The 13,747-nt window shown below is 40.2% G+C and overlaps 1 protein-coding gene across 1 annotated transcript in view; it reads left to right on the plus strand.

Moving 5' to 3' along the window:
• pdgfrb.S (platelet-derived growth factor receptor, beta polypeptide S homeolog) overlaps window positions 1-13,747 on the plus strand; it is a 75,766-nt gene that overhangs the window by 48,918 nt on the left and 13,101 nt on the right. Inside the window, exons 11-17 of the mRNA XM_018254959.2 lie at window positions 1,549-1,643; window positions 1,841-1,973; window positions 3,749-3,853; window positions 3,991-4,101; window positions 4,988-5,141; window positions 11,258-11,421; window positions 12,178-12,290. Coding sequence (XP_018110448.1) covers window positions 1,549-1,643; window positions 1,841-1,973; window positions 3,749-3,853; window positions 3,991-4,101; window positions 4,988-5,141; window positions 11,258-11,421; window positions 12,178-12,290 — 875 coding nt within the window. The remainder of the gene's footprint in view (window positions 1-1,548; window positions 1,644-1,840; window positions 1,974-3,748; window positions 3,854-3,990; window positions 4,102-4,987; window positions 5,142-11,257; window positions 11,422-12,177; window positions 12,291-13,747) is intronic.

Consider the following 13,747-nt stretch of genomic DNA (forward strand, 5'->3'; position numbering starts at 1 on the left):
AATTTAAGGATGAACAACACCTTTAAGTTGATGCAAGTTTAAAAAATTACAGTGTTCATTGATCCAATAGAAGAATGAGTTAGTGATGGAAAAGCCTAGGTACTACTGCATTTACCAAGGCCAGTACACTCCAGAAGATGTGTTTGTAAAATAAATATACAGAAAAAAAACATTTTACATGTATGTTCTATTCTTCAGAAGGGTCCAAGGGGCATGACTATGTTGGACTGAACAGACATATTTTATTATATTCATTTTCAACCATTACTTTTGGAGTGTGTTGATTTCATTGTTTTTCTACATCTCTTTGATTCCTACTTATTGAGCTAGTACAGGTATAGGATCTGTTATCCAGAATGTTTGGGACCTAGGGGGTTTCCACAAAAGAGTCTCTCAGTATCGAGAACATCAGACCATAAGTCTGCTAGAAATCATTTAAACATTAAATAAACCCAATAGGGTTGTTTTGCTTCCAATAAGGATTAATTACAAGTACAACTGTTTTATTATTACAGAGAAAAAGGAAGTCACTTATTACTGAATAATTTACCTAAAATGTACTCTCTAGGAGACAGTCTGCCCTGTAATTTCTGGATAACAGGTTCGAATAATGTATCCTATAGACTCCCATAGACTTAATTTTATCCAAATAATCCAAATTTTAAAAAATTATTTAACTTTTCTCTGTAATAATAAAACAGTGCCTTGTATATGATTTCAAACTAAGATATAATCAATCCTTATTGGAAGCAAAACCAGTCTATGGGGTTTATTTAATGTTTACATGATTTTAGAATAAACTTAAGGTATGAAGATCCAAATAACAAAAAGACCCATTATCCAGAAAGTCCCAGGACCAGAGAATTCTGGATAAAAGGACCCATTTGCTCATCAATAATCATAATAACAAAATACAGGTTATTTTGTTATTATCATTAGTGATGAGCAAATTTTTTTCGCCATATATGGTTTTGCTACGAAGTTCTGAGTTTTGCTGCCGGGTTTTACTTAACGGCACCAAACCATGACATATATATGCTTATCACTAATTATCATGTATTTGTGCCAACTACCAACATATTCTGCAGTGCTGATGTACATCAATTACATATATTGCATGCAATTACTAACCGATTCAGATGGTAAGGAGGGCCCTGCTGTATGCAGCTTACACACACACACACACATATATATACATATATATTAAAAAGGAAAAAGCCCTGCGCTTGAGGAACATTATACTGACTTTTGTGCATTTATAACATTCATTTTGGGTTGTGTATGCACAAATTATACTGTAAGTAAAGTCACTAAATAGGGTCCAATGATACTCAATCCAATAACAAAGCTTATCTGAAAGGGGCAACATAAGTTCAATAAATAGGGCTTGTGCTGAATATGCATTTTTTGTTTTAATCCCCCTAAAAATTCATGGTTCTTGTTGCCTCTTACAAGATTTTTCTTTGTTAAATGTGTGCTTGTAACACATGCACTGTGATTGTTAGCTTAAGAGACTCACATGATCCATTTGCACATTTTATATTTTAGATTTGTCCTTTAAGATTGTGCTCGTATCTGCCATCTTGGCACTGGTAGTGCTCGTTCTATTTCTTCTTATTATCCTTGTCGTCTTGTTGCAGAAGGTAATTTTTTTAATCTCATATATTTCAGTAGGGGCTGAGTGTGTGAATGAGTGTTTAACTTTACATTCAGCCATGCGAGTCGACTGATTAGAAGAAAATGTTTCACACCTTTTCCTATGTGTGTAAAAGTGAACAGTGTTATGGCATTGGTGGATGATTAATTGCAGCAAAATTTTCCATTTTTCTTTAACCTACAGAAACCACGTTATGAAATCCGCTGGAAGGTCATTGAATCGGTCAGCTCCGATGGTCATGAATATATATACGTTGATCCTCTGCAGCTTCCATATGATTCCAGCTGGGAGCTTCCTAGAGATAAGTTAGTGCTAGGTAAGGAAGAAAGAATAAATAGGGTAGGTCCAGACAAAAGGAGATGCATGAAATCATACTCCTTAGTGCTCATTCATGAATGTGTGCTCTGCGCCTCACCCCAAATAAAAAATCTGGCGAAATCTACAGAGCGCAGCACAGGAGGGTAGGAGACAGCCTGTCCTTACTACCTGCCATATTCCCCCCCCCCCCATCGGTCAATTATGAATACATGGGATCTTCAAATCCAGCGTTATGGATTCGGACGAATACTGAACTGAATCCAAACCTTTCTTCAGTGGCGGAAAAGCAAGTGTGGCAGCAGATTGGTGTTGAATCTTGCTAAATATAGCTCGGATTTGGCCAAATCCCGAACCAAATCTGGGATTCAGTGCATCCCTAATGAATACAGTGATACCAAATGCAGGCAGCTTTGTATTCATTGGGCAACTGCAGACTGGAGCACAGACAACCGTTCCATTGGGCACAGATAGCAGAACAGGATACAAACTATAAAAAACACGGCACATTGCATCTTGCAGGTAGTAAATGTATGCTCATGTTAGCTGAGTCAATCACTATGGCATCTTCTGATCACAGCTGAGAAAACAATGAGCTTTATTTTTTTCCCATAGATATAAAATACAATCACAAATAGTATTTCCAATTAAAGCAGTAAAAAAGGGAATGAGACAAATAAGCTTTCATATATATATATTTAAAAACAATGGTATGGTGTTGAGCTACACTGCAAATCTGACACTAATAATAACAGTTGCCTGTATGTGACAGCATCTCTCTAACAGACTGATAAAAAAAAATAGAAAAAAACATATGGCATGGGTGAGAAACTCTCCCACTTCAGTTTATTCTTAAATGTTAATTTACTTGAACATGTTCCACCAAGAATAAGCTAAATAACTCTGATTTGTTACGATCACTGGGCACTGGCACATGGAAATCATTGATAGAAAATGAGTGGCATTGCACCAGCACGGTTCCGGGGATTGCTAGGAATGCAGAGACAATTCCAAGCACTTTTTCAGCTCCTCACTGAGCTGGATATCATATGAAGGCAAAATGCTCGCAATTGCCCTGTGTGCCATGTTCCCTCTAAGCCATGATTGTGATGTTAGTTCACAAAACGAATAGAAAAGCACACAAGTACTATTGTATCTACTACTTATTGTGAATAACTGGTGCCACATGAAAGCTACTTTGGCCAGTTTTACTGGGAATTATCATTATATTATCATTGTTACTATATCATCAGCTCCCTTTAGCCTTCTCTTCTTTAAATTAAATACTGAAGGAAGAACATTCTCTAGTTCAGTGAACTGAACTGAAAATAGCAAAACGTGGAAATAACACAAGAGCGGAAACTCAAGACTGCATAGTCAAAGAGAGCCCTCGAGTGGTCAAATAATACACTGCCTTACTCTAGAACAGTCACATGTTTCCTGTAAAAAATATTGTAGGTAAAATGCCATACACAACACTAATTTGTACTTCTCTGCTAGTTTGTGCCTACTTTGGTGCATGGATTGGCACACTCTGACACTAAGCAGCCCTAAATTCTGTCTTGCTCAGGTGATAACACAGAGCTCATTTTTTATGATGCACCCAGCAGTTTAAGGCTCTGATTTGGATACTTTGTTTTGCCCACAGTTTCAGTTGCACAGGATGCTGAGAGACCTAAAAACTGATTTTGACATTAATGACCATTGCATATTTAAAGGCCTTTAGCAACTTATTAAATATATTAAAGTTATCGTGCATTTTTGTTTTTCCTTTAGGTCGAACACTCGGGTCCGGTGCGTTTGGCAGAGTGGTAGAAGCTACAGCCCATGGATTAGGCCACGCTCAGTCAGTTACTAAAGTAGCTGTAAAAATGCTAAAATGTGAGTTTTCTACTGTGTTCCAAAACAGAATGGATTCTTGTGCTTAATATATTGGTTATCAGTAACTAGGAATGCAATGTTTGTAATGTTTCTGACAGGACCCAAGAGATTAATTGTACCTTTGTTCCCTATTTCAGCAACTGCCAGAAGCAGTGAGAAGCAGGCTCTCATGTCTGAGCTGAAGATTATGAGCCATCTTGGGCCACATCTCAATATCGTCAACTTGCTGGCGGCTTGTACCAAAGGCGGTAAATGTTACTCTAAAATATTCATTAAACCTGCATGAATAGATGAGAAGTCATGCGAGGAACACTTAAAATATACAGCTGCACAGGCATCAGGGTACTCACTTACAACTGTAGGTTCTTGGGTTCTATAAATCTAACTAAGTGCAGCTGCTGTCAGCTTTTCATAAAAAGTAGAATGCTCATTCTATCATTAGAATTTAACTGTGTAATGTTTGCAACTTTGGGAATGCAGGATTAAGACAATTAGTAGAAGAAGGCATCACTACTTTTCGGCTGATGTACCACAAGGATGGGCTGCCATTTATTGACCATGATCTGCTCCCTTCTTGCACAATCATAAATAGGCTGAAGGGCTGAGGGCAGAACTCTGTATGGGTAAGGGCACACCTGGAAATTCAGGGAGATTTAGTGACCCGGCGACTAATCGCCTCTTCTTTGGGGCGACTAATCTCCCCGAACTGCTTCCCCGTGTCTTCCGCTAGCTTTAAATGAAAAAACACCTACGCCAATGCACTTGCGGCGCTTCGATTTCCTTACTCGTGAGGAAACTTTGGGCGACTTCGGAAATTGAAGCGCAGCGAGTGCATTGGCGCAGGCGTTTTTTCATTAAAGCCGGCGGAAGACACAGGGAAGCAGTTCGGAGAGATCAGTCGCCCCAAAGAAGAGGTGATTAGTCGCCAGGCGACTAAATCTCTCCGCATCTCCAGGTGTGCCCTAACCCTAAGATCCCTTTCTTGCATTTGAGCTATCATGGTGGAAGCTCTTGGCTAGCTTTCATGCTCCCAGAAGTCAAATAGCAAAGTTTTATAGAATTACAGACCACACCGTTTAGGAAATTCTAAAACTGTGAGAAGAGTGATAACTTTATATTCACTTGTATTTTCAGGGCCTGTGTATATCATAACAGAGTATTGCCGGTACGGAGACTTAGTTGATTACCTACATCGTAACAAACATACGTTCCTTCAGTGCTATGCTGATAAAAGCAGAAAGGACACCGGAGTCTACAGTAATGCTTCCATTGGCGAAGAACTGCAGAGGTACCTTTTAAATTCTGCCATTCGTTTAAAGAACTAAAATTCCATATTTAACACACCAAACTTATTATACCAGCGTACAGTTTTAGCTTCTCAATAGCAGCAATGATTCAGAACTTGTCACAGGGTGTCACCATCCTGCAACACTCACATGCTCAGTGGTATTTGAGCAGCTGTTGAGAAGCTAAGCTTAGGGGTTGTTGCACATTTACAAGCAGAACATGAAATTGTCTGTATATAATATAAGCTGGTGCTACAGGGCTGATTATTAAATTATCATGCTAGTTGTGCTGGTTTCTATGCTGACATAGTAATTATCTGTATTTATTACTAAGCAGCCTTATATTGTGACATTTCTATTCTGTATATTGTGAATTGGTCCCTAAGCTCAGTAAGTAACAGCAGCACAGAGCATGGGAGCTACTGGGGCATTTTTGGAGACCCAGATCTTCCATGCTAAAGGGTTGTGGTTGCCTTGGACTAGTACAGAAGCTCAAACATAATATACAGCATTTATAGCCTGCTTCTTTAGTTGAGCTTTAGTTCTCCTTTAACAAATGTGATAAAACTTATGGAACAAATAATGATAGATACCTTGAGACTTTGCAGAGGGAACCTGTGAGGCTCATCAAATATGAGGGGTTTGTTTTCATTAATTTTCATGGTAATCAAAGTGGCATGGTTCCAAAGTGGGCGTGATTTTCGATGCTGCTCAGATGTCCTGATTTTGATTTTTAAAATGTTGCAAGGTATGGTTGTAGGACCCCTCACATGTAAGAGAGGTGAAATGTCAGCAACACCCTAAGGCTGGCCATTTCCAGCAGAGGGGGAGGCAATGAGGCCTGGCGCTAAAGACAAAGCCTGTTATCTACACACTGTGAGATGGCATACCCAATGCTTCTAACTAGGCCTGTGTTGTGCCTTTTAGAGAATGGAGACCTTGGGACCCTATAAGCAAGGAACTTTCCCTTGCAAGTTCCAGTGGTAGCAGTTGGCTATGTTCTCTGGCTAGTTGGTGACAGGGTTGACCTGTAATAGTTCAGAGTAATCTCTGCACAAAAATTTGCCAAACACCGAAGGCTAGTATAGTGGGGATATCCCCTGCATGTTTATTTCGTCAAGTCATGTACTGTTTCGGGGGCGTGCCCCTTCCTCATGCAGGGGATATCCCCGCTATACTAGCCTTTGGTGTTTGGCAAATTTTTGTGCAGATATTATTGGGAGAGGTGCCGACCCCTCCAGCCAGCACTAGGCAACCACTATCAGGAGAGACCTAGGGGAAATAGGGAATCTTTTTTGCTGCATAGTTCAGAGTAATGCCTCAGAGGCAGCCAGTATAGTTAGCAAGGGCAACTGTCACCCAATAATAGAGTTGGTGGGAAATTACCCCACTGACTGTAGCCAGATAGGGACCTCAGTGACTAGGCTTAGGAAGTATGAAGTTGTAATATTAGGGCAATAGTCACCTCTTGGACATGGCCTTTCTGACACATTCTGGCAACTTAGACTAAAGTCTATGACAAGGCCACAGAGGACACCGGTGCAAGAATTGTGGCAGTGGCCTAATGTCAGAATGGGTATCTGAAGTCCACCATGGCTGCCATCACAAGGGCCACCAATCCAGTTATGCACCGCGTTCCTGACACTTTGATGTTTCTTTTACTTTTATTTGCGGTATAAGCTGAAGGCAGGAAGCAGATCTGGGCCCTAGAATGGCCATAGAAAGGAAAGCAGCTGAAACTCTATCAGTAATTCTTTTGCATTCTATGACTGCTTCCTTCTATACCCAATAAAAACCAACAGATGCATTTGGAAATGAGGGATATCTGTCCCAATGTCCTCGTTTTGCAGTTTGTCATTCTTACAACGAAAAATGTTTTTTTTAATCTACATTATATCAGAGGAACATTTTATACGTTCACAGATTTAACAATACATTATATTGTCTCTTTTAGTCCATGGGGGAAGACAGTTCATAGGCTCACTTCTTCATTAACATAGTAAAAAAGTGGGAAGTTCAAAAGGAGACAAAAAACCGAGAAACAATACATGCAATAATACTTAGAACATGAGACAAAGAGAGGTTGGTAGTAATGGTGTGCATTCATTTCCTCTACAGAAATAGGGATTGATAACACTAATTGGGTATGATATACAGTATATATAGGGATAGATGCAGGCATTGGAAGAGATGAGTGCCTAATGAAGGAGAAGGACAAGAAAAAATATGAGTTACACACACCAACAAAAACTCACACAGGAGTGAATGGGCCACCCTCTTGGGCCCCCTCCACCGCCCCCCCCCCCGTGCGCACTGTCCTTATATTTACTATTACTTTTGCTGCGATGAGTGCAGAGAGGGCAGCAGAGTAGCATTGGGGGGAGGGCGGCCTAGGATCAGTTCTGGGTGAGCTTTTTTCCCTGGTGTCCTAGTCTGACCCTGCACCAAGTGCAGCCACATTCCAATGGGCAAGTGAGAGTAGGTAAGCCTCATTCTACACCGCTGTCTCTGGGGAGCACTGCCCACAGAGAACTGCTGGATTGAACTCTACTAAACTAAGGAATAGGAGCTCTTTTCCACATTCCCTCCCATTTCTACCTGGACAGGATGTTGCACCCTGTGCTGCCAAGGTGAAGTGCAACTCCAGTAAACCCTCCCTTAATGCTTTTCAGTCCAGACACAGGAGGGAGCAGAGGCCAACAGATCAGCAGATCAAGAATCAGCCCGTCTGGCAGTAACTTTAGCGTGTATGCTCTACTGAGAAGGGATGTCTAGCCTCCTGTCACTATTTGTATTGCAAAGTTCATTCTCTGTTTTAAATATTAATGTCTGTCATATTAGGGAGCAAGTACAGAATGTAAAAAAATTGCATGCAATCTGTTTTGTTGCATTGAGTGTAGCAACCGTGCATTGATTTGAATAAGAGACTAGAATATGAATAGGGAAGGGCCTGAATAGAAAGATGAGTAATAAAATGTAGCAATAACAATACATTTGTAGCCTCAGAGCCGGCGCCCTAGGCAAGCCGGGCAGTTGCGGCGCAGGCTTAACATGCGCGAATGGACGCTCGAGTGCGCATGCGCGAATTGCCGGTCTCACGTGCGCATGTGCGAATTACCGTTCTCGTTTGCCCTTGTGCAAATTGCCGCTTGCGTGCGCATGCGCTGATTAGAGTTCTTGCACATGCGCACAAGCGCAAAAAATGCTAAAATACCGCAGATAGTCGGGCAGAGAAGGGAACCGGACTAGAGGTAGGTGACAGAGGCGGTACGTGCCTGGCGCCCCCCCAGCTTTGCGCCCTAGGCAGGTGCCTACTCTGCCTACCCCTAGTTCTGGCCATGTGTAGCCTTACAGGGCATTTGTTTTTAAGATGAGGTCAGTGACCCCCCCCATATCTGGAAAGATTATGGAAACTATAAAAAATATAACATACCAAACTATAAAAAATGTAACATACCAAAAGTTAACTAACACTAGGCTTTTGGTCCACAGGGTAATTTTGGGGTTAAGTGCGGTGTGCAAAGTGAATCTACTCACAGTGCAGAGTTTTTCCCATAATTCCAGCATACATGCATGCCATAAGGTGGAGTGCAAAAGATTGTGCTTGGGCACAAGTGTGCCACATTTATTAAAAATGGCCAGTGTGCAGACCCTGTGTGAGAATACCCACGGTCTAGTGGTGTGGCGGGGACGCTGGCCGTGTCCGATGCACAAATGATGCACGCTTGCATTCAGTCTGACGTCATTGTGCTTGGCTTGAAATTCAAACATTTAAAGGGGCCACGTAAGACTATTTCCATAGTTCTTGGGTGCATTTCTAGTGTTCTGATCTTGTTCCTTGACCTTGCCTGTCCCTCACCATCCCAAGTCTGTTGCCTGTCCTGAGCTTGTATTTTGACTACTCTTTTCAATCCTCCTTTGCAATACAGTTGGTTTTTGATCTGGCCTGTGTCCCCGACTATGTTCTTGTCTTCTGCTCTTTGAGATTGGTATCGACTCGGCCTGTTCCTTGAGCATCCTCCTTTTTCCCTGTTCGTCCTGTAAACTTTTGGTTCCCTTGCCTGCTCAGAACTTTCTCCTTGGTCCTCTGACATTAAGACCTGGTGGCATCTGAGCAGCGGAGGGCTCCTCCTGTAGTGAAAGGCGGTGGTTTATAGGCAGAACAGTGAGCCAAGACCGGGACCTTGGAGTTTGTCCTGGGTTTGGGATACCATATGTTATACCCTGAAGCAAGGATTCTCCACCCCTGTGAGCTGACAGGAAGGAAGTACTGCACAGGAAGTGCTACTGGGAGAGAGAAGCAGCAGAGTGAAAGCAAGGTGTTGCAAGTTCCCAGATACTACTTTGTATATAAACTCAGTAGGGAACTCCATTGACAGAAAAGCGTGCTTTATTTAGGGTATGAAAGTAAAGGGGGTCCTTGTCAGGAGCAAAGTGTCTCTTCTCAGGGCACAGAAATCCAAAGGGAGTCCTTCTCAGTACTCTAATGAAACTGTCAAAAAGTGGGGAGCAGCTATTTAAAACCATTTGAAATATTATGTAAAGTTGCTCCTGGCTGGCAGGCTGTATGTATCACGGTTATTTAAAGTAACAATATCCTGCAAATAAATCCCTGCATGTGTGATTGTGGATCAGGGAAGTTCCCAGGGAGGGATATTACAGTCCAGTGTCTGTACTGAGCCTGGATGGAGGCACGCCATATCATAGTGTACCTGCTCTCCCCAATATTTGAGACACAGGACTCCTGTAGAGCCACAAGGAAGAGAATCAGTGCTGGATTTCCTGAAGAATAGAGCTACATATAGATATTCATATAATAATATGGGCTGTCTTGAAGAAAAACAGACACATACAGTATGTTCTATCCTACAACAACTAAGGGACTCCAGGTTGGGCAGCGATGAAATAAGCTGTTATTATTTGCCTTGCAGAAACTGTCATGTTGGCAGATGTGATAAGTTCTATTGTCAAAAGTAAATGTATCGTGCATCTTCAGGGCCATAAGATGTGTTCCCCTTTGCATGCAATAAAGAAGGAAATTGGTCAGTGATATCACCTCCCTTTAAACACTTAAGATGTTAAGAAACATCCTTCCATGTCTTCTATACATAGCATTCTAGCACATTGCGCAACAACAGCCCCTAGTTCTTCTTTAATGAAATAAGGCTCATTTGTGGTAGTAGCTAGAGTCAGAATTGTTGCACAATTCTAAATTTCCATATTATTTTAATTTTAAAATTCACTCCTTAATGTACCACAAACCCAGGACTCTGCCATGCTGTAGGCCAGTGATTCCTAACCAGTGGCTCACAGGCAACATGTTGCTCACCAACCCCTTGCTGTTTCTCCCAGTGGAATCAAAGCAGGTGCTTAATTTAGAATTCCTGCATAAAAACCAGGTGAACTGCCAAACACAGCCTCCTATAGGCTGCCAGTCCACATGGAGGCTAAAGTTAATCACAGCCCACAATTAGAGCCCCCAGTAACTTTTTGCATGCTTGTGTTGTTCTCCAACTTTTTTATGTTTGAATGTGGTGCACAGGTAAAAAAGATTGGGAATTCCTGTAATAGAGAGTTTTATGAAAACATAGATGCAATTAAAAGTAGACCATGGAATCTGGCCAAAGTCATTGTATTCTTGTATTACACAATCTGTTGACCATTACATAATATTGGTGTTAACGGAGCATTAGTGAAGGGACCCATCCAGATGACATAAGAGCAATTATGGGGCTGCAGAGGTTTTAATTGTTTTCAAATGTGCTGTCCTGTGGAGTATAATGATTGTATTATACTGGAGGGATTATATTTATATCTAATTATATCTATAATATTTATATATGATTATATTTATAGCTATTTAATTTGCTTCATATTTCATAGTGTGTATGTTTTTTCTTCTTAAGCAAATCAATGCACATTCCCTGGTCCCCTCTGTTTTATAAGTACTTCAGTATCTATGCAAGTGCATGTATGTTCAAAAACATGGGTTTTTAATTACAAAGTTATAATCATAAAATTGATAAGCCACCATACACCATCAAGGTAATCTACAGTTGGATTTATGTAAATTAATTATATTGATGAGAAACACATTAGATGCATTTTTCTTTTGTAGTCAGTCGACATTTTCCACTGAAAGCGATGGAGGCTACATGGATATGACCAAGGATGAGATGTGTTATGTGCCAATGCTAAACCAAAAAGGAGAAATCAAATATGCTGATATTGAGACTTCAAACTATGGTACCACATATGAGCTGGAGAATTACGCAACATCAGGTATGTGGGAAATTATGTTCACGCCAATTATAAGGACAGTTGCACAAAACTACTTATGGTTTCAAACAATTTTCAAGAAATTATGATTCATTCTTCTTTAGCTTTGCAATGTCTCTTCTGATGTCTTCATTTAGTAAAACATTTTGGACTCTGCCTAAAAAGAGGGGTGTATGGGAAAAGTGCTTCGGAAAGATGATTAATAGTTTCTCACCATCCCTTGTGTTTGGTATGATGTGTCTCCATGAAATGTGCATGTGGAGTTGGGCTTAACCTCACTGATCATTTCAGCCCCATCCATTGTCCCTAGCCCAGTAGGTGTTGAAAAGACGATTCAAGCTTATTCAAGCATATTCTGGGCATTGCCAAAACTGTTGTCCCAAAATATTACTTGTAAAAAATTAGTTTTCCTGAGAAAACATGAGTCCAAAAATGTTAAAAATATTATTCTTCAGCCCTGTTCCAATAACCCATAGCAACCAATTGGCAGTAAGTTTTAACTAGTGTAGCATAAGTTATTGAACTATGGCAAACCTTTGTTAATGCTGCTTGATAATTCCAAGTCAATTTTGCTGGGCCCATATAAGAATGGATGAAGAATGGTTCATTTGTCTTGACCCATGTGTTTTAAGTAAAAAAAAATCATCATGACACCAGTGCTCAATAAAATAATAGATTCAAATGATCATTTTCTTTGATAGTAATTCCAATTACAAAAACAATATATCCACTTTTTTTTATTTTAAATTTTATCTCCAGAAAGGACAACTGATGTCACCCTCATAAATGAATCACCAATTCTCAGTTATACTGATTTGATTGGATTCAGCTACCAAGTGGCCAATGGAATGGAATTCCTCGCCTCGAAAAATGTGAGTACATGGAAATATGTGATTTAGTGCAAATCATAGTAACAAAGTAAGTTAGGTTGAAAAAGGTCAACCGTTTAACTCTATTTTAACCTTCCTAACTGCTAGTTTATCCAGAGGAAGGCAAAAAAAAAAAACATTTGAAACCTCTCCAATTAGCCTCAGAAGGGGGAAATCCTTCCTGACTCCAAAATGGCAATTTGACTAGTCCCTGGATCAACTTGTTCTATGTACTATGAGCTATCTTCCATAACCCTGTGTTCCCTCACTTGCTAAAAAGCCATACAACCCCTTCTTAAAGCTATCTAATATATCAGCATTTATGACTGATTCAGGGAGGAAATTCGACATCTTCACAGCTCTCACTGTAAAAAAACCCTTCCAAATATTTAGGTGCAACCTCCTTTCTTCTAATAAGAATTGGTGACCTTGCATCAGTTGAAAAGACCTTCTGGTAAATAAAGCATTATAAAGATTATTATATGATCCCCTTATACAGTATATTTATACATAATTATCATATCACTAGTGATGGGCGAATAAATTCACCTGGCACAAATTCGCAGCGAATTTCCACGTTTTGCCACCAGCAAATAAATTTGCAAATCTCCCGTGAAAATTCGCCGGTGAAAATTCGCCGGCGTCAATTTCTGATTTTCAAGATTTTTTCGTGAAAATGTCAGATTTTCACAATTTTTTTGTGAAAACCTTCAAATTTTGCGTTTCTTGAGTAAAATCTTTCAAATTTCATTTTGTGAAAACCTTCAAATTTCACGATTTTTGAGTGGAATCCTTCAAATTTCACGATTTTTTCGGGAACTATCCAATTTCACGTTTTTTTGATAATTTTTCGGCGAAGCGAAACGGGAGAAATTCGCCCATCACTACATATCACCCTTTAAGCACCTCTTCTCCAGTGTGAACAACCCCAATTTGGCCAGTCTTTCCTCATAGCTAAGATTTTACCAGTTTAGTTGCCCTTCTCTGTACCTTCACTAATTCAATAATGTCCTGTTTGAGCACTGGAGACCAAAACTGTACGTCATATTCTAGATGGGGCCTTACCAGTGCTTATTTGCCCTTGATGCTGCTGACTGGCATTGATTGCTACAGCCAAGTTTATTATCTACAAGGACTCCAAGGTCATTTTCCATTATGGATTTGCCAAGCGCAGTCCCATATAGGATATAAGTGGCTTGGATTTTTTTAAATTTTTTACAAGACGATTCGGGAGAAGTGACTTTTTTCACAGGTCTTTTTACTGGACTTGTGCCAGGGATAGTATGCATATATGTTAAATATCAGTTAGCATTTACTTGCCTGCTACAATTACTCCAGTTACTTCCAACACTTTTGCTTTTCCTTTCCACTAGGGTATGGACTGATGTCAGTGATGAATAATCTAAAGGGCTGTGTAACATGTCCCTGCTATATAAATGAATGATTATAAATGTTGAAAA

Source organism: Xenopus laevis, chromosome 3S, assembly GCF_017654675.1.
Source record: "Xenopus laevis strain J_2021 chromosome 3S, Xenopus_laevis_v10.1, whole genome shotgun sequence".
NCBI lineage: Eukaryota > Metazoa > Chordata > Amphibia > Anura > Pipidae > Xenopus > Xenopus laevis.